This window comes from Tiliqua scincoides, chromosome 6, assembly GCF_035046505.1.
Source record: "Tiliqua scincoides isolate rTilSci1 chromosome 6, rTilSci1.hap2, whole genome shotgun sequence".
Taxonomy (NCBI): domain Eukaryota; kingdom Metazoa; phylum Chordata; class Lepidosauria; order Squamata; family Scincidae; genus Tiliqua; species Tiliqua scincoides.
Window position 1 is genome coordinate 81480112 of NC_089826.1, and position 20983 is coordinate 81501094.

Below are 20983 nucleotides of genomic sequence, written 5' to 3' on the forward strand. Positions count from 1 at the left end.
TTTAACCACACAAAAGTTTGAGCTTTAAGATCAAATGCAAATAGGCTCATAAAATCATATCTACAATAAAGAGAATATAAATGAGTTAATATTGTCCTGAAAATTATTATTCCAGGAATTGATAAATAAAATCCATCTTTGAACAAATTTGTCCATTGTATCACTTTCATATGAATACTTATAATAAGCAAGTTTCATCATGAAAATTACCGCTAACAACCTGGCCAAACTAACAAATGCATTGCAACAGCCCAGGGGGAGGTCTCAGATCCCCAAACATCACTGGGGCTTTCCTCTAACAGAGAAACAAGAGAGCAGGGTTGAGGACGAAAGGGTCTCCATTGCTGCTCATATATGCAGTCCATTGTTGATTGTCACTAAGCGATGTTTACCTGTACATGTGTTTGCACGACTGTTCTGACTGATCATGAGCTGCACATACTGGATCTTGATATCACAGCTCTTTAGGAAAAATAACTCCCTGATACTGGTTCACAACATGAAGTCAGTTTGCTGTTCTTTTATTAGCACAGCATGAGCACTCATAAATATTGTGAATGTGAAATAGGTTTTTCAATTAGAGATGCAGAGATATAAAAACTGACATGCCTCGGGCAATTTATGAGCACTATTTCAGATCATCAGCAGTGGGCGGCTTCTGAAATAGTCAGCCCTTTATATGTGAACTCTGTACGCTAAATCAGAAGATTTAGACCTGCGTAATGATGTCTTGTCAAACACAACTAGCAGAATAACATTAAATACAAGGCTATTTCTCCTTGGTGACTTCTATGTAAAAATGGGTTTAGGTCATCTCATGCCCAATTGTCTAGCCCGATGGGATCAGCCCTACAAGTGGCCAGTTGGAAGGCACAGGAGGATGTTATCCATTCCAGATACAGCCAGAGTCAAGATGCAGAAAACAAAGACCTGTTGGCAGAAGGAGGGGTAGTGGTAGGTGAAGCAGAAATCAGGGTCTGGAGCAGATGGCAGAGATCAGAACATCTAAACCCAATTAAGAGGTCAGGTTCTGAAAGACAGATCAGGCTCTAAGGCAGGGGTGTCCAAACTTTTTGGTAGGAGGGCCATAGCATCTCTCTGATGCTGTGTCAGGGGCTGGGGGGGAAATTAATTTACATTTCAAATTTGAATAAATTTAAATAAATGAATATATTAGGGATTGAACTTATATGAATGAATGAAGGGCATACAATAGCTCAAGGCCTATAAAAGGCCTTGCACAAAGCAATGCCAGCCTTTCCTTTGCTGTTGCTGCTGCATCACAGATGTGAAACAGCAAGCAGTGGAGGGAGCTCTCATCCCACAGCTCACATGAGAGGCTGAACAGTTGACTGAGAGCTGAGAGCAGTTGCATCAGGCCAGCGCAGGCTCTGGTAAGTCTCTGGAGGGTCAGAGGCTCATTGGAGACTGGGGAATCCCTGAGGGCCAGATTGGGAGTCCTCAAGGGCTGCAAGTGACCCCAGGGCCGGGGTTTGGGCACCCCTGATCTAAGGGATCAGATGCAGAAACTTGGTCAGAATTGGGACAAAGGTCAAGTTCAGATGAGACAGAGGCTGGGGCAGTGTGAGGTGAGGCACTTAAAGTCTTCAATGTGACTCTAGTTGATGAGTTATTCAAACAGAGGCACCAAACATAAAGTAACAATCATAAGGCAGCCAGATCCATACTGAATCCTCAAATCACCTGGCTAGGTCAGGTTGATTTTCTGCAAAACCCTTTTATGTCTTTTGTTGGGTGGCACTGCAGCACAGCAAAGGCCTGACCAACAGCTTCTTTTGCCCAAGAACAACTCAGTGGCACAGGGAGCAAGGCTCCGAGTCCTGCTGTCAGCTTCTCAGGTTCAAGTTCTCTGAAGCATTCCACCAATATTCTCAAGCATTATAGCATGACCTAAGCAACAGCAATAAAAAGGGTAGTGAAACAAGGCAGCAGGGATGGGGACTCATAACTTGCAGACTTGACTCGAGTCAAGAAAACACGCATTTTTCATTATTCATGGGAACTCACGTGTGAAAACCTTGGGCATTGAATTGGGGGTTTTACCCTAAAAGAGTGAAGACTCATATACACTTGAGTCATGAAGACCCGTCATTTTGGGCCAAAGGCTTGTTTCGTGTGTATGCTTGCTTGCCTATTATTTTTTTCACCGTGTCTGCGTCACTCTGGAATACCTCACAGGCGACCTGAAAGTCTGCATTTAGTCTGGCTTGAGCAGTAGACTTGGTGGGAGAAGGGTAGGTTGGCTCCAGGAGGCAGTGGCTGGGGATGGAGGAGAGGAGAGAGGCTGCACAAGGCTGGGGCGGGGGTACGGGACACCAGACTAAGGCAGGGGCAGCCTGGGGAAGGAGGGAACAACTCCCTTGTCCATCTCTGAAGGAATGGGGCAGGCCAGCCCTGCCTGCTTGCCCCCAGACTGCCTGTGTGCCTCCCTCCCAGGCCAGTTCTTTATCCCTGCTTGTGTCCCTTTGTGCCACAGGTTGCAATGAATGAATGTGCAGTCCTAGTATTCTCCTCCACAGTTACCTGAGAGGAAGCCCCACTTACCTCAATGGCACTTCTGAGCAGAGCTGCAAAAGATTGGGTCATAAGCCTACCACTTGCTGTGGGTGACCCTCCTTTTTGCAGCTTGTCCTCTCCCACCTTGCTGAGGTCAGGCACCTCCCTATTGGTCTGGCACTCCTTTTGAGGGTGGAATCAGGAATCCTGATGTGAACGTGGGGGGGAGGGCATCGTTGGGGTTTATGAGGAACTGATCGCTTTCTGCACTCAACTGAATAACAGCAGTGCTTGTTTATATCAGTGAAATGAAAAGGGTGGGTGAAGTGAAGGACTTAAGCACATCGCTGAAGGCAGATGGGATGGGAACATCAGGGCAGTGTTAAATGAGAACTCTCTCACACACACACACACTCTGTTTTTGTTTTCTTTTTGTGCCTGACTTGCGGCTTGACTCGTTTTTCAGAATGACTCAAGTCAAAATAACTCTAAAAACACCTCTAGACAAGTTGTGATGACCACTCATGAGTTGTGGGTGAGTCGAGTCACGGAAGCGGACATTCAGGACTTGGCACTGTGACGCCACCATATCCCTGCAAGGCAGCTGTCAAGGGCACAGTAAAGGTGTAAAAGAACTCTAGAATGTGACAGAAGACTGACTATGCTTGCAACTTGCAATTTAATGCAACTCTTAGTCAAAGATTCAGTGCAAGATAAGAGGTTGCTGAAACAGCAAAACATATCTGTAACAATATGTTGCTTCAGCTTCACTAAAAGGAGAAGGAGCTAAACTAATCCCCCTCCCCCAAGAATTCAGCTGCAGAATATTTTTGTTACTTTCATTTTATTTCAAACCTCTGCAACTCCATACTGCTCATATTCCTCAAATTTAACGAGGTCAACGAACCTATGGTATTTCTTGCTTCCTGACTGATGTAGTGTTATACAATGCATATTCTGTGTATGTTCAGTGTAATATATAGTGTATATTCTGTTGTGGTCCATTTTGTACCCCAATTACACTAAATGGAAATTGATCAGTATCTAGTGTTCAGCATCATTTCTGTACGGCCAAAAATACTGCTATTTTTGATCTCATTATCCCTATATTGCTAAAGAGAAATATTTAATAAAAGGTTCTTGTTTTTCTTTGCAGCTGAAGTCATGCTAAAGGCAACACACCCATATTTATTATCATTAACAACTTTTTGGGGTACATTCAACTCCAATACCAGAAGTATACTTTAAGATGAGGCAATCTAGTCTGCTGTCAGTCTGTAAGACGTAGGTCTGTTTTGTAAGTTTAATAAAATGCCATTTTTGTAATGCAAATGTCTACATATGTAATATAACTTTACATGATTATGAGCATTAATCTAAAAATGCCATATCATGTTTTCTAAATTATTGAAAACAGTGTTAAATATTTTAACATTTTGGAAAAGCACTTCCACTTATTTTTGGTGCCTGTTTTCAGTTTTAGGAGTAAATGAAAACTGGAATACACTGATTGGGGGGGAAGTCACAAATTTGGGGAATATTTGGTGGACTGATTGGTGTGACAGTGGGGTCTACAACTTGAAGAGCTAGAGCGTGTGAAGGCAGCAGCAGTGATGTGATATACCAGTGCACTCTGAGAAATATAACCACACCCAGTAAAAGACAGAAAAAGCAGCAGCAAGTTCACTAAAACAGTCACTACTCTCATGGGCAGCAGTTTTCGAACTGCTACTTCTTGTGCAGGTTGCGCAGGGCTCCCTGTACCCCTGACAGGCTGCTGCAGGGACTGGTGAGTGCATCCCAGTCCCTGAAGCCCCCTTAGTGATGTGATCCTGGGTACTGCATCACTGCCTCCCCCCTGCCCCCGACCCTTAAGGGGAAAGTGGCCAGGGCTCTCTGGCTGGGGCATTGTGACGCCCCATTTCGAAAAGCCCTGCTCATGGGTAACAGTTTTCCAAGTTAAAAGAAAGAGAAGACACTGTCTGCTGATCGGGCCTCCAAATGCCCCATCCACTACACAATTTTCAGAGGCTTGTTGAGTTTTTCCTCTGCCCCCCTGCCCAGACATAGCAAATTTTCATTGTACATATTAGAGGAGTAGAATGTTGTTTTGAAATACACGCTGGCCTGAAGCCGTATTGATAATAAACATTAAATGTACGTATTAGAAAAATCTTGGCACCCGTTCTCCCCTCACCCCATTTTCACTGCTGGCAGAAATCAATTTTTGTATCTAAGAAACTGATAGCATACCCTCTGAGATGTATGTCAATGAGTGGGAAGTTCCTGAAAATAGGAAAATTTGGTGTCAGCCACACGGCAAAGACAAAAAGAACCACTGTAGTTCAGTTCTGCGCTACATAAGCCAAAATTTGTATGTACATTTCTTCCCATTACTAGATTTCTAGTCGAGTTAAGAATGGATTTAACTTTAAAAAAAGACTCGTACAGTATACTCACTTTAATTAAAGTATTAGCACTTTCATTGGGAAGTTTGCTCAGGATCTATTAGGCTCACAGATATTTCGGGGAACATCAATGTTCACAAATGCTCTTGAAATAGCAGAGACTAATTAAAACGTGCCTAAATACATTACATTTTCAGTGAATGGAATTTTTGGCAATTTATATTAAATGGCAATTTATATTAAACTTCCATTTAATCAGAGGCTGCAGACTTGCAGATCAGGGGAAAGTTGTTTGTAAAATATAACTTCTTTTGAAACAGAGGAGATAATCAAACGCAGTTGGTGATACGACATGTGACAGGTCTGTAAGGACCGAATCCTATCCAACTTTCCAGCACTGATGCAGCCATATCAGTGGAGTGTGTGCTGCATCCTGCAGTGGAGGGGCAGTCATGGAGGCCTCCTGAAGATAAAGGAACATTTGCTCCCTTGCTTCAGGGCTGAATTGGTGCTGGAAAGTTGGACATGGTGAGCCCTAATTGGTAATTCCCTTGGAAATGCTCAAGTAGCAGATCCCAGCCATAACTTATACCAGTGGTTTTCAAACTCTCTGGGAGAGTTTGAGCCACTCTAAGTCCTTGCGGGGGGGGGGGGGGGGGGGAAGGCAGTGATGTGATCCCCAGGATCGCATAAGTAAGTAAGGCTGTACTTACCAGAGCCTCCTACAGTCTCCCGGGGGTGCGGGGAGCCCTGTGAGACCATCTACAAGGCTCCCGAAGCTTAAGAAGTGAAAGTGGAGCGATTGTGCCCCACCTCCACAAAACTGGCCTCCTCCCTGTCTCCTCCCTGCCCCTGCCCCTTAAGGGGACAGAGGCCAGGGCCCTCAGGCTGGGGCATCACGACGCCCCAGTTTGAAAAGCCCTGGCTTATACTTTTGAAAACTTAGGACCCAGCATTTGACCATGACCAATAGGAAAAAAGGCTTCACATGCACTATAACATGTAGTTCAAGAGGATGAAGTCATTATTTACTATGTAAAATATTCCCTGCTCTGAAGTAAAGTCACACTTGCATGTTATAGACTTCTTTTAAAAGAATGGTCACCAGAAACAGAAACACACACATTTGTCAGCAATTATGTTAATTTTTTACCTCTCCTTCCATTTGAATGATTTATTTCCCTAAGGTATTTTGTATCCTGCTCTTTAGCCCAGTAAGTTCCTAAATCAGCTTACAAATAATGATTATACACAAGGAGTTTCACTCTTGGTTCTAATGCCTTGATAAAGACAACAGCTAGCTTGGAACACAGCAAGATTGTAAAAAAAAAACAAAACCCATAAAGGAGAAATTTCTTTTCCAGTCAATGCTTCCATTAAAGCTCTTCCATTCAAAAATAAAAGAAATCCTTTTGCGCATAAACTATGTATCAAAGAGTAGGGCTTATGTAGCTTTACCTTCAACACACAAGTTTTTATCTGTAGGGATCTTTTTTCCCCACAAGAGACTGTTCACCCTGTAGTTTGAGACTTGCATGATGGAAGAGCTATAGCCTAGGTTTACCATACCAGTGAAAACCACGCCTTAGTATAGGGGTTCCCAAACTGTGTGTCGCAATGTCCTGGAACATCGCGAGCCGGCCACCGGCCAGCAGCAAAACTGCAACACAACACTGCAATGGCTGGTAAGAGGCTCGGCTCAGCTGGATGAACTCCTGAGAGTGGTTTTTACACACTGGGAAAGGCCCTCCTGCCTGTCCTGAGCCTCTTCCTGACCTCTGCACTGTCACATCAAGGTCTCTGAACCTGGAAGTAACTGATGATGATGTCACTGCCAGACACTTTCAGGAGACATGTGCTGCTCCTGCAGTGCAAGAGGGGCATTGCAGGCCCCAGAAGATTTGGGAAGCACTGCCTTAATATACAGAACAGTGTTTCTTAAAACTATGGATCAGCATCTACTAGGTGGGTCCCCATTCATTTCAATATGTATTTTATTTTTAATATGTTAGACCTGATGATACCATATGTGACTGCATCTGGGGAAATGTTGCAGATCTGTAATTTAAACAGGCTATTGTGAATATACTTTTTAACAATGATAATCAGTGGGGCTTACTCCCAGGTAAGTGTGGACAGGATTGCAGGATTGCTTTGGGATGTTTGGGGAATATTTTAAAAAACAATCAGCAACTGCTTCAGAGGGCTAGGAGGGTTCTTTATTTGAAATAAATAAACTTATACTTATTGTAAACTTTTGATTTACTTGATTGATTCAATCTGGTCATTATAGGGGAGGTGTTAAAATTCTCCTGCTTGATGGTGTCACTTTGGCCATGACGTCATTTCCAGGTTAATGACATAACTTCTGGTGGGTCCTGACAGGTTGTCATTCTAAAAAGTGTGTTCCAGTGCTGAAAGGTTTGAGAACCAGTGATAAAGAGGAGAGAATATCAAAACTAAATCACTGAATACCCTCCCCATAGTACTTGATAGCAAACTGAACTGAACTGAATGAAACCTACTCCCAGGTAAGTATACTTACAGTACAATTCTATGCATGTCAATTAAGAATTAAGTCCCACTGTAGTCAGTGTGTCTTACTCCCAGGAAAGTGTGTACAGGCGTGCCCCTGTGTGGGGGTTCCATTATGGTACCCCAGCAGATAACTGAAACTGTGGATATGGAGAACACCTCCCTGCCATCTGGAGGAAGGGTGTGGGGGTATCTCCCTCATCCATGGAAAGGCAGACACATGAAACCAGATACAGGATCCACGGATACAGGGGGCCCTCCTGTATAGGATTGCAGCCGTAGAATCATAGCTTAAAAATATAAAGCAATGCAAGATGTGCAAATGAAAGCCCTACAAAGTTTGTTTATGGTCTCTTCAGTTCTGAAATAAAATGAAGGCAGTTAAAGAAGGAGAAATTGTTCTTGCACTTGGAACTAACTTCCAGGGGTTTTATTTATTTATTTATTTGCAAAATTTATATCCTGCCTTTCCACTCCAGAAAAGAGCACTCAAGGTGGCCAACAAGTGAAATATAACAACCATAAAAAATATAAACAAATATAAAAACCGCACATTTAAAAACAATAAACAAGCCATGCCCCCCTGTGTCAGCATTAAAAGGTTTGTGTAAATAAAAAGGTCTTAGGCCCCCACTGATAGAACTCTAGAGAGGGAGCTGTTCTCAGCTCCAGGGGAAGGGAGTTTTAGTAGTAAAGTGGCCACTTTTCATACGTGAACATGGTTGTGTGACATCCTGCATCTTAGAGCAACTTCAGATGTTCTGAGAAGCACTGGCAGAGTAAAGAAGAGTGACTTGCACTTCCTCTCCCCTTGCTTTCAGATTTCATCCAGGCTGTGTGTTGATGGCAGGCACGGGGTGGATCCAGTGTTTATGTTGGGTGGGCCCATGATCACTACCAACTCCAGAGCCCAGGTCAACCAGGCAGGTAGACCTGGGCTCCCGCATGAATTCTGAGACATTGGCTGGAATGGGAGTCCAGGTCTACCCCAAGTCCAGGCAGAAGCCCAGGCCTATCCATCCACCAAACCTTGGTTACAGATGGCATGTTAAATTGGAAGCCCAGTTCTACCTGGCAGGTAGATCTGGACTCCATGTCCAGCTGGTAGACTTGGACTCCCGCCTGGATTTGGAGCTATTGGCTGGAATGGGAGTCCAGGTTTACTTGGTAAATAGGCCTGGATTTGGAGCCCAGATCTACCAGCTGGGTAGACCTGGACTCCCATTCCAACCAGCCGATCTTGCTGGCACCCTGCCTAGTGGGCATTCCCCAATTTTGCTCCCCTGGCCAGCAGGTGCCCTTTCCTGCTGCCAGACAGCTTGGGGGGGGGGTCACACATCCATGGCCCCCCTTGGATCCACCCCTGGGCACGGAATATTATTCTCCCAATGTAGATCAGACTGATGTGCAGAAAACCCATTCACCCCTCTCTCAGATGGGACCAGAAACATAAGAGGAAACCACTAGGATATGCAAAACAGCTTTTAGTCAAATAGGCTAACATAGGATCTACTGTTCCATAAATGCCAACAACTGGTATCTGAATCCCAAACATTTGTATTATTTGGCTGTAGCATTTATATACAAGGCTATAAAGTTAACCTACTATAGCATCATGTACTCTGTCAGTTGGTGAACCCTACCTAATCCTACAGTAATAATCAGATCAGCTTGTTTAATGCTTCATTTATCAAGTGTATATCAAGTGCAAAAATTTTGCCAGAAAATGGATGTAAAATTCAGAAGTACCTTTACAGCATATATTTTTCTGTTATATGCTCACTCTTCATAAGTAGAATGCTGCTGATAACTGCCTGCAACAGAGCAGTAGTCCAGGTTTTTCTGTTCTATATTTAGACCACTGGTACTAGTTACTATTTTACAAGAGCAAAAACAAAGCTAGCAATACCCACAAATTATGTCTTGGGTTTTGCACCTATAATTATTATGGTGGGCTTTATAAAAATCAAACACATCCATAACATAGTTTCTAGTCAAAATGTTTTAAGGCTACAAGATCTTGGCTGCCAAGTGGTAAATTTTTATTTCAGTATCAAACATCTGCTACTCATTCTCTAGGGTTTCAGGAACTGCACTTTTGAAAAAAATTCATCTAATGTGTAAAACAATTGCCACAGTGGCCTGGATCACATTTTTGTAGCAAATGCATTTTGCACAGGTTTAAATATTTATGAAGTGCACCAGTAACAAGAGCCATTTAAAATTACCCAATATTTGTGAAAAGGGTGTCAAATAACTTGCTGATTTGATAGACAGCTATTATCTTTGGTGCCTACTGCATCATCTCCCTCTCTTCCTAGTCTTTATGAGCTACATGTCTGCATTCTAGTTCCTTTCTCCCTGGCACAAACAAGCGTAAAAGGTTGTGCCATCATCTCACTGGCTTCGGAGATTAGCAAAATTCAAATTAGGGTTGTCACTGCCAACCATGTTCTCAGATCCTTGTTTACAAGTGGCAAAAGCCATTCCCTATTCCAGTTCTCCTCTCAGCCAAGATGGTCTGCCTGCTCTATCAGCAAACTATGAAGTCATATGGTAGTGTTGTTTGCCAAGTCAGTACATGATAATGCAGTTTTCACCCAGATTTCATTTTTGATGACCAGGTATCAATCGCCAAAACTTGAGTGGATAAGACTTAATCTCCAACAGTCTCAATGACTGAGGAAGAGAGGCTACTGTGGTCTATCAGAGTTCCATTTTCTCCAGGTTCTCTGTTTGGCAGAGTCCTAGTTTTAAATGCTTCTATTTAGTGTGAGACATACAAAACAGAGAATTCTATTGCTAATGACCACTGCCTAACAGTTCCCTTCTTGGGTTCACAAAGGTTAAATTGAAGATTCCCAAGTTGCTGGGGCTGGTCTCAAAATCTCCATTTTTGGCCATGAAAATCACAGGGGTGATAGAGTCGCAATGTCATGCTAGCTGACATGACTTGAATTAAAAATAAAGTTTGTATCCCAGGTTGTATATAACATTCATATAACACTACTGGTGGTTGAGGACTGAAAGCGAGGTTTCAGCATTATACTGATGACACTCAACTTGATCCAATTCAGACTAAAAAGTGAGCTGGTAGAAGCACTGGACAGGTGCCTGGAGTTGGTAATAGGCTGAACAAAGCTAACAGTCTGAAGTTTAACATACACAAGACAAAAGTAGTGATGGTGGGTAGTTGGAACCAAGAAATGGCATTCAATCTACTTTGTGCCACATTATTCTCCTCCTCCAAGGATCAAGTCTACAGACTGGGTGTGTTGTTAGACCTGGCTCTGACTCTGGATGCCTGAGTGGAATGAAACACCTATCACTTAGGATGATGTGTAACCACACCCTTCCTGCATAGAGACTGTATGTGGCAAGGCCAGACTTGATTACTGCAATGTACTGTATGAGAAGCTGCTGTTGAAGACTATGTAGACATCTCACCTAATTCACAACATAACCCTTTACTGGAAATGGCTAATTGCTACATAAATTGCCAGTATTTAAAATGTTCACTGGCTCCTTATTTGTTCCCAGGCAAAATCTGAAATGCTCCTTCTCATCTATAAAGAAAACTTTAGAGCCTATAAGGCATAACTCTAAGCAAACGTGGCCAGGTGTGTGGGCTGTTTATTTTTTAAAACAGCAGGCAGAAAGGCTGCGAAGAGCAGAACTAGAGGGTTTGAAGGGATTTAGAGTTTTGTCCATGCTATGGTTTTGCTTCTAATCATGCCTTATTTTAAACTGGAAAAAAAAATTGCACAAATAGCCAAAAGCTCACCGATGAAGGCAATTGTGAGAAAAACCATAGAGGGACAAAGCCCTAAAGTCTCCCAACCACCATACTAAAATTTGATGAGGCCCTTAGCTTCCAACTCATGATACATGAAGGAGTGACAGCTCTCATATGACCTTGTCCTTTCGCCAAGATTTTCAGAGGCCCGTCCAGAAGTAGAAGTTAGGAAATGACAACTACAAGGAAGGCCTTTTCAATGACAGTAACCCAGTTTTGGAATCCTATCCCCACTTTTCCCAAATGGTGCTATTCCCCTTCCAAGTTGTTACATGTCAGGTAAAGGCAGTTTTATTCTCTTGAGCCAGATAATGAATGAGGTACTATATTTTGCTCCTGCTTTGACTTGCTTTTTATCACTGTTTTACCATTTTTATTTTTGCTGTTTTATTGCTTTTTATGGGTTAAGAAAAAAAACAATGCTTTTGTTAGCCATCTTGGAAATGTTATGCTGAAAGGCAGGATGGATTTTTTTTTAAAAAGATAAATCAATATCTGTGCTGTAATTCATGAACATTTCTATTCATAAAAATATGCATTCCTCAACAGTACTACTATGCCATCACTAATTTTAGTAGAATTGCACTAACAAAAGATCTATATTCTATAAATTCTGCATTTGTTTAACGCATTAAAAAACTGCATTCTCCATTATTCGTAACTGCAAATGTAGTAAGAGTGCACTGTCTCAGAATCACATTTTTAATTTATCTTCAGACGTCCTGACGATATATAACAAAGTACCATTAGTTTTGAACAGCAAGAATTAAAGGAAGAGTAGCCTTACAGAAAATACACATTCAGTGCCTCAAACTCAATGTGTTAAATATAGATACAAATGAAATGTCATGTACTGATAACATAACTGAAATAGATTTTAAAAAAATAGTAAACTATATATAAAAATCTGTTGTAAAATTTTTAAAAAAGTTGTAGCTAGAAGAAGGACATTATTCCCTAGAGAAACAGACTGTTCTCCAGTTATGGTAATTCAGTAACAGAATGCAGTGGTATAGATTAGAAATAACAGCTCAAACTGCAGCTATTTGAAAACTACTCTTACCATTTAACATCAGAAGATTATCAGTCCCTGGATGTGGGTAATTCAAACGACCTAAAAAAAAAAAATATGGAGATTTGGAGAGGACAACCAAAAAAAAGACAAATGAATTACAATACTCAAAAGGTTTAAAAGTGGTATGTCCAGTTTATTCAGCATAAAACAAGCTAATATTTTACTACATTAGGCAACATTACTCTGGACACATCTTAAAGTTGAAAGAACAAACTTCTTAATTCTCTGGTCATAAGATCTGCAGTGTGCTTTGGGATCAGCGCCAAGAGGATAAAGGTCCTCTTTGTTTCAAGAAATCCAGAAATAGTGCTGACTATTCCAAGTCTTTTTTATTCTCATTATGAGCCCTTCTACCTAACTTTGTTTAACTCAGTCATGTCAGAGAAATCTTTAATGGCTGAAGTTTTAACACATCTTTTGAAGCTGCAGTTCAGAGTAAAGAATTTCATCTGACATTCCATTTTCATTTTAATTCAAATACCTTAAGAAGTCTTTTAAGGTGATATGAGCTCTATGAATATTTCCTGATGGCAAGTTTTAGGATTCAAGTTATAAAATGTTAAACAAAATACAGGAAACTTCCATGATAATTCAATTCTAAGTATTTAGGATCACATAGCAAAATGTTTTCTATTTTATTAAAGAGCTTTCTGTTTCTAGCAACACATAATAGCTCCCTTGTTTTACTACAAATACATAAGACTGCCTTTTTATCTCCATTTAAACACTAAGTAAACCTACTATAATCCCCAAATGTGTAACATACTTCAACTTTTAGAAGCATTATTCTATCTTCAAAATAGCTACTGACAAATAATGAAGGGTCCTATTCATTCAGACCTGGGCATATAGAATGCATGTTTATTTCAGCTATTTGTATTTATTAATACTAATGAACAAAAACAGACACTTTTAAACATATGATATCCTTAAACTAGAAAAGGATTTTTTAAATCTAAAATTTAAATACTTTGTAAATTTCTGAGTCTCTCTCTCTCTTCTTTAAAGAGAAACAACTCTTGACTAAACAAGTCTGTGGGAAGAACTGTAGAACAGGAGAAGACTTGTCCTCCTGACCCAGTTGTTATTGCTCTGTTCCCAGATTTAATCTGGGTGGGGGAGGAGGATTTCTGGAAACGGTTTGCACTTTGCTCCACCAGTGAGATGAAACCACTAGAATCACCCCTGACATTGGTGAGGGAGGAGGGCAATTCTACCCCTTTGACAATTTTGACAGAAGCAGCCCAGACCTCCTGGCTCAGGTACTATTGGGGAGGACTTGCTTTTTGCCCCTTTGCCATTGCTGATGCATTACTGAAAAATATTGGCTCTCCAGAGAAGATATTCAACACAGAGCAAGGGATTTGTTCCAGTGTGAATTATACATTTTTAGCCCATTTCCACTATGACCAAACAAAGTTTAACTTTCAAATATGTCTGCAAGCTGCCTTGAACACCTAATTGTTGGTGGAAGCCACCTTGAACATCTAAATTGGTGGAAAGGCAGGATATAAATCTATTAATAAAGAAAATGCTGAACAATATAGCTTGGAATCTAGCAGTAAATACTCCTTACAGAATGACTGGCGTCCTGAATCAGGCCCATGTGAGCTCTCTTGTTTTAGAATACATTTGAGCACAAGACCCCAATTCAATTCTTCTGCTGAGCACTTCATTTTTAGTAGTTTGATTGGCAAACCTTGTGCCACTGCCAATCCAATCAATGAAATATACCTTAAAAAGTTTGCAATGCTACATCTCTATTGAACCCTTTAATTCTAACATCTTGATCCTAAATGTGTTTACAGTTATATCTGCCTCTGAAGTAGGCGTGACTTTACTGAGACAAAAGCATAGGGCAATGTTGCAATACTGTGATGCTGGTGTGTCTAATCAGATACATTACACAGAAACAGAGCAAATCTTCAGCTTAGGTTCTTACAACACAGTTCACCAACATGCTGATTCCATGGGAAAAAATGAAGAGATGCAGCACACCACTATACTACACTCCACTTCAGTACTGCTCAACATTTCTGGGGCTCTCCCTTGCAAAAGGATGCCCCTGTTTAATTAAACAGTTAATTTCACAGAAGTATTCAAGAGTGACTTTTTCAGATTTTTTTTCCACTTTATGGGATACAAAACAGGTGACTATTGCCCTAATAAACAATGGTGGTTCAGGCTTTCTGAAAATTGTAGGAATTATTCTTCAACCATTTGAGGCATGGCATCCATGCCAGTAGCTGTTGGGCATCTTCCATAATTTGCTCAAATTGTTAAAATTCAGCATGGGCAACCACCATTTATACTAGAACACCACAGAGACACTATCCTGCTTGCAGTGATTCATTAAAAATGTTTTAAGGTTAGCACTTTCATTCTGTAAGATGTATTTTTTTTCTAACTGTAACACTATTCCCACTTTTTAAAGCATTACTAAACAGACATAACACACTTTCCAATCACAGGAGTTACATTTGTCAAGTTGTAAGTATGCAATTTAAAATATTGGAGAGCAGAAGACCTCCATATAATCAGTGTCCTTATAACTGAACAAACCCCTACTGTAATTTAACGAATTCCATAAAAGTTTGATTTTCAACATATAGTTGTAAACTTATATTCCATAAGTTTAAAAACCCAAACAGAACAAGATGTTTAGTCATATTCAAGAAATTATCAGAAACTTAATCTGAAACATGTGCTATCAATTCCAAAAAGCTTTCATTCTACCATTGAATTACTTATAAGGCCCTCCTTATCTGTGTGTTTGGCACCTGCAGGTTTGACTCAACACAGATGCTAACCCTGCACCTGGAGGGCTTCAAGGACCTGCCAGATCTGACCAGAAGTGCCTTCTGATCACATCCAGGAGGTGTTCCATGCACTGTTTCCCTGGGTTTCAGGATGTACCTGAAAGGCACTCCTGATTTTCAGCAAAAACTAGGTGGCTTCTGGATGCTTCCTGTGGCCCAGGGAGGCCGCACCTCCCCACATCTTGGAATACCTCCCAGACATGACTGGAAGACACTTCTAGTTGCTTCCAGGAGGTCCTTGAGGCACTCCCGCAGATTCTTTGGGGGGGGGGGGGTCCAGAAATGAATCCCCTATGGATACCAAGAGGCAACTGTACAGTACTGAGGAGCGACTTATAACAGGAGAACTGTAACACTTTTGGTTAACCCTACCCTAAAAGTAAGCAAATGGCAACCAATACCCATAGCACAGGAAATCTCTGTCCAGTGGAATTTTTCCAGGTAAGTAAGGGAAAGCGTACAACCATGTTCTGCTGCCAGAAAGGTATAATATCAAGTCTAATGTTACTTTTGCCTCTTCTGTTTACAGTATAATTGCTTGCATCTGTTGTCTAGTAGATGCTGTAGTTCAGTTAGAAACTAGATTGGATACATTCATGCTATCAAATTACTGAAGTTGTTACAATCAATTCTAATTGGTGTTACCTGTGGGCAATATCTTCAGACACTCATTTTGACACTACTTATAGTAATGAGAGAACAGCATCATAAGTGACAATCATGCATCTCTGTTGTGAATATAGACCTGCCATGTCATAATGGCTACTGCAAAAGAATTCAATGTTGGATTTAGGAGACTTAACAAATGGCATCTAATTTACCTTTTTTTAAAAAAAACAAGATGAACAGCTTCAATCATTTTTGGAAGGAAAGAATGAATTGTTTATTTTACTACAGAATACCATATACTGAGCATTTTCTTTTCTAGCTGTGGTGGTACTAGTAGGGAAAGCAGCACTCAGGTCTCCAGAGAGAATTTTATGTGCGTGTAACATTGAAAATTTTGCTTTATTCAGTATTAACAAAGTTAAAAACTAATTCAGTGTATTACATGATTTTTTTTTTCCAAGAAGGAATACAGCAATACAGAATGAGCTGCTGATTGAAAAGTTAACCCAGCATAGTAACATACCTTTAAGAGGATCATGCTCAGCTCTCATTATATCAATAAGAGAATTTTCCAATGAATGCATATTCAGACTGTCATACATTCTGTTTCGATCCTAGGAAAAAAACAAATACTAAGTATTAGAGCAACAGTTCTTAGAAAAATAGAGGAAGGACAGATTTTCTACTAGCATAATAGGTTGACTTCATTTAGCTTAGCAACTGGCCATTTTTACAAGAACTCTACACAAAGTATACTTCAGCGGTGGTAGAAAAGGTATTTTAAACTGCAAAATAACAGCTATTTCTCAGAGGTATTCTCATAAAGCATTTTAACACACAATTCACTTCTGTTGCAAAACTGAAGGAAGTATTTCGCTGACAGTGCTTTTCCTCTCAGACAAGCACTTAATGTGACTAAATTTACTTGGAAGCAATGCTAGCTTGCTTACAAGTACATTTACCATCACACATAAATATATTTAAGTAAATAATTCAAATGTTAATAGGACAAGTTCTCCTTGCGAAGCATGCTGGTATGGAAATGTGTAAAAGAACTGAGTTTTAAATCTAAGGTTAGGTTGATGAGATGCAACCTGCTCTATAGTCCAATTTTAGCAAAATGAATGAACTATGACACAGCCTCAGCTAATGAATTTTTTAGAGTGTGGGGTTGGGCAATTCTATACTATTATTCTACAATGATAAACATGCACATTCTGAAGAGGACAGTTTTGTCATTCTCTCTCCCAGTTCAATTACAGGGACTATAAAGAATGCTGAACAGTCAATCCCAGAACAAATTCTAGATAGCCTGACCAGAATCATATAGATTAGTGATGGCAACACTTTTGAGCCAAAAATTATAGAATCCCTAACTTGATTCTGCTGGTGTATCTCACTCACTCCAAAACCCCCCAAAACTGAAATATTTACATATTTATTTTAAAAAGACAGTCCAATCATGTGTGGTGCTATGTATTGTATAAAAAACATATTTCATTTTTGTAATTATTTGGCAAGTAAACTCAGTTGTTGTCGAAGGCTGGGGAACTCTGGTGAGTCACCCAAAACGCCATGGTGTTTCACCTTTGACATGCGTGTCATAGGCTCAACATCACTGATCTAGGTAAAATGGTTAAGAGCATTAAGACAAAGATACTATTCTTTGTTGCAAGTTCTTCACTATGCAGCGTAAGAGGGATTAGTAGTCATGTTCACATTTCTCTTTAGCTAAACAACTCTGTATAGGACAGAAGCAAAGAGGACTAAGAAAAATCACTGCTCCAACTCTTCTGCATTTCTGTGCCAGCCAAAAGCAAACAGCAATTGAATTATATATCCCCTGGTTGTACTAACACTCTGAGCAACAACTAGTCTTCCTAGAGGTCACTCTGAGATACAATAGAAGAGTGATCAGAACACCTTGCCCCAAATTGCCTAAACTAAATTCCAGATTTGTTGCCAGAGGTGACACTTTCTCCACATCTGATTTAACTATTTGCAAAGGGTCAGGGAAGAGAGGGAGCCATATTTGCTCAGGAGGTCCTAGTTCTGAATCCCAACATACAAATACAACATTGCACTAACTATACTTCCATATTATATTTGATCTGACAATCTATCATCATTTTTAATGAAGTCCACCAAAACACATAATGGATTGTAAGGGCATACATGGAAGGAAGATTGTAGAAATAAGCTTCCCTGTCCCTTCCACAGTGCAGCAATCTCCTATAACCCCAAATGTGCTTTAAAAGGTTGGGGGACCTTCTAGGACAGGACTGTGCGGAATGCATGATGGGGGGGGGGGGAGAATTGTTGAAGACTGTCTTCTCCAGGCATGCATGTAAGTTCCATCTGATCATGGAAGAAGGAGTTAGAATACAGTCTTTAGGACCTTTTGCCTTCTGTTAAAATGTACACCTATTGGTAGTATTTATTAAGCATACACTCAAAAAAATCTAGCAGAAGGTTTAATTCATTTAAAATTCTTATATACAACATTCAATCTAAAACCAAGGAGTTTTACAAATGTAGTGCAAACAATACTCCACCATGACTCTCAGTATATAGGAAGGTTTCAGTTAGTCCAAGATACCACTCTCTTTAAGTAGGAAAGTCATTTAAGGTTCACTATGTAGATGATCTCTCACTGTGGGCAAAATGTCTTGGGTCAAGTAGCTCTCTCAGCTGAAGGATGGAGGCTGAGCTGGAATCAGACAGCGGCAAGGCTGGGCAAGGCCTGCAAAGGGTCCACCATCCCAACACTGCCATTTTTTTTTCACTTTGTGGGAAGCATGCAAGATGACTGAAAGCAATTTGAATAATATGTCTTCCCTTTTATAATCCTGGAACATGCATTAGTTAAAGGTGTTGACTATTAGGGTAAGTCTCTGCCATATTCTTTTACACAGTTAGCAAAGTCTGGAAAACAATCACATCACTAAATGCGGTATCAATAGCAATGATAACCAAATCTAGGTTCTAGTCCTGGGGACAGACTATAAGAACCACTGCACAATATTAAGCATTTCTCCTGGGCTCGTTTGCAGGGTCTGTAGAGGCAGCCACAGAACATCGGAGCACTGGTAGAGACTTTCACATAATGTCCCCCACCATTTATCTTGGCTGCCCCATCACTGAACACAAGCCAGGAGCCATGTTTCATCTAGTTTGCATGAAGAGAAACTTTTTTTCCACTCTTGTTTTTTAAAATTTTGGATATACTGAGTGTTTGAAAGGAAACCAAGGTCTGCATATTTACCTCTACTTAATTAGAAATTTACTGGCTCACTTGTGATCAATCCTCAATGACAGCATATATTATTCTCCCTCAGTTTCCCAACTTTACTGTTTCTTTGCACTTGAATAATTCAGTTGCTGCCAACCATAGTCACAAACTTCTAACTATACATAGTAAGTTGCAGACACTTTTGAAGAGGCGAGAACATACCTACAATGGGCAGCAATTCATACCACACTTTCCAGTTCCAGTATCCTCAGCTATTGAATAGATGTGCATTCTTTAACAAAACGAACACAGAGGAGCCAAGCTCATATATGGTTCAATACCCTCAGCTCAGTCTTCTTTCAAAATAGCAGTGAAAACAGAGAATCATATTTTCACGTTAACACAAGTTGTTTTTAATGCTATCAGACTAGGTACAGGTGTGCCCTCGTATATGAAAGGGTTCTATTCCAGAATCCCATGTAGTTTCACTACAGGGCAGATATAAGGGAATGCCTGGACGGTCTTCTGAGCCTAGCAGAGGCCACACACATTCATCCGCCGGCTCTGCAGGCCTCAGAATGATGATTAGAGGTCGAAAAACGCAACTTCCAGTTATAAACTTAATTCTGAGTCCAGCAGAAGCCGCGGACGGAGGTATGTGGCCTGTGCTGGGCTCAGAAGACCCTCTGGAGGCGAGGGGAGCAAAGCCCCTTGTGGACCCAATCCGTGAGGGGCTCTGAAACTGCTGGATAAATGAAACTGCTGATATGGCCCCCCCATATATCTGCCCCACTACAACTTGTAAAAAACAAACCAACAGCGAAGGCTTCAAATACTGTGCTTTTCCTGATTTCTGTCATTATCTCACTCGTTCAAACTGAGCATAGCCTCAGTATGAATCATTGCATAGCCTACAACCAACAGAAATTGTCTGTCAGGACAAATTTAGTATAGACAAGAGCAGAGGGAACCTCAAATTCTGTCTGAGTGACCCTGATGTGGGAAAGCCAACATCTGCTCAAATCTTCCAAAACACTGTCAAGGGAAGATTTATCTGACAGCACCCATGCTTGGCCATTAACCTGAGAGGACACACTTCGCCACAGGATGTGGTGATGGCGACTGGCCTGGACGCCTTTAAAAGGGGATTGGACAAGTTTCTGGAGGAAAAATCCATTACGGGGTACAAGCCATGATGCACAATCTCCTGATTTTAGAAATGGGTTATGTCAGAATGCCAGATGCAAGGGAGGACACCAGGATGAGGTCTCTTGTTATCTGGTGTGCTCCCTGGGGCATTTGGTGGGCCGCTGTGAGATACAGGAAGCTGGACTAGATGGGCCTATGGCCTGATCCAGTGGGGCTGTTCTTATGTTCTTATGTGAACCACATGAGGAAATCAATTGTTAATCACCAGGTTGGAACTACACAGAATTAATGCTTACCGAAAATAATATACTGAATCTGTAGTGAAAAATCTCAGAATTTTCCCCATCACCGTCTGAAATAGAACTAGTGAACACTTTAGGATTGCTGCTGTCAGGAGCCAGGACAATAATTAAAGATTATGAGCCCACCTCAAAAGGCATCACTTTGGTGCTCCCATCTACTGGAGCTGGCTGGTGCAGTAAGGCTGCCTGGTGACCTAGATTTGACCAATGTGGCAGAACAGTGACAAAGGGCATACAAGGTTGAATAAGAAGGATGCTCTTGACCAAGTGACCGGTAATGTCAGGATCCAGTTCATCTTTTGGGAAGCAAGGTACCAAGGTGAATGGGAACCATCACCTGGAGTAGATATCGGGGATTATGTTTAGAAAGTCATAATAGAATTCTGTTTCTACGCTTGCCTTTTACCCAACTGCCACTGCATTTCTAAGTCTTGAGTTTTTAGCATGTAATTCTGTATGTACTACCTTTTAATCTCTTGTTTGCCACTCTAGTTTTAAAAAGCCCTCCCATTTTTAAAATCTGCTTGGTTTGGATGACACA

The 20983-nt window shown here is 40.9% G+C and overlaps 1 protein-coding gene across 2 annotated transcripts in view; it reads right to left on the reverse strand.

The window, feature by feature from the left end:
* Positions 1-20983, reverse strand: part of CPEB2 (cytoplasmic polyadenylation element binding protein 2) — a 68011-nt gene that overhangs the window by 27139 nt on the left and 19889 nt on the right. For both annotated transcript variants that reach the window (XM_066632413.1, XM_066632412.1), the window contains exons 3-4: positions 16283-16373; positions 12320-12370 (exon numbers count right to left, since the gene is read on the reverse strand). In XM_066632413.1, the coding sequence (XP_066488510.1) occupies positions 12320-12370; positions 16283-16373 (142 nt within the window). The remainder of the gene's footprint in view (positions 1-12319; positions 12371-16282; positions 16374-20983) is intronic.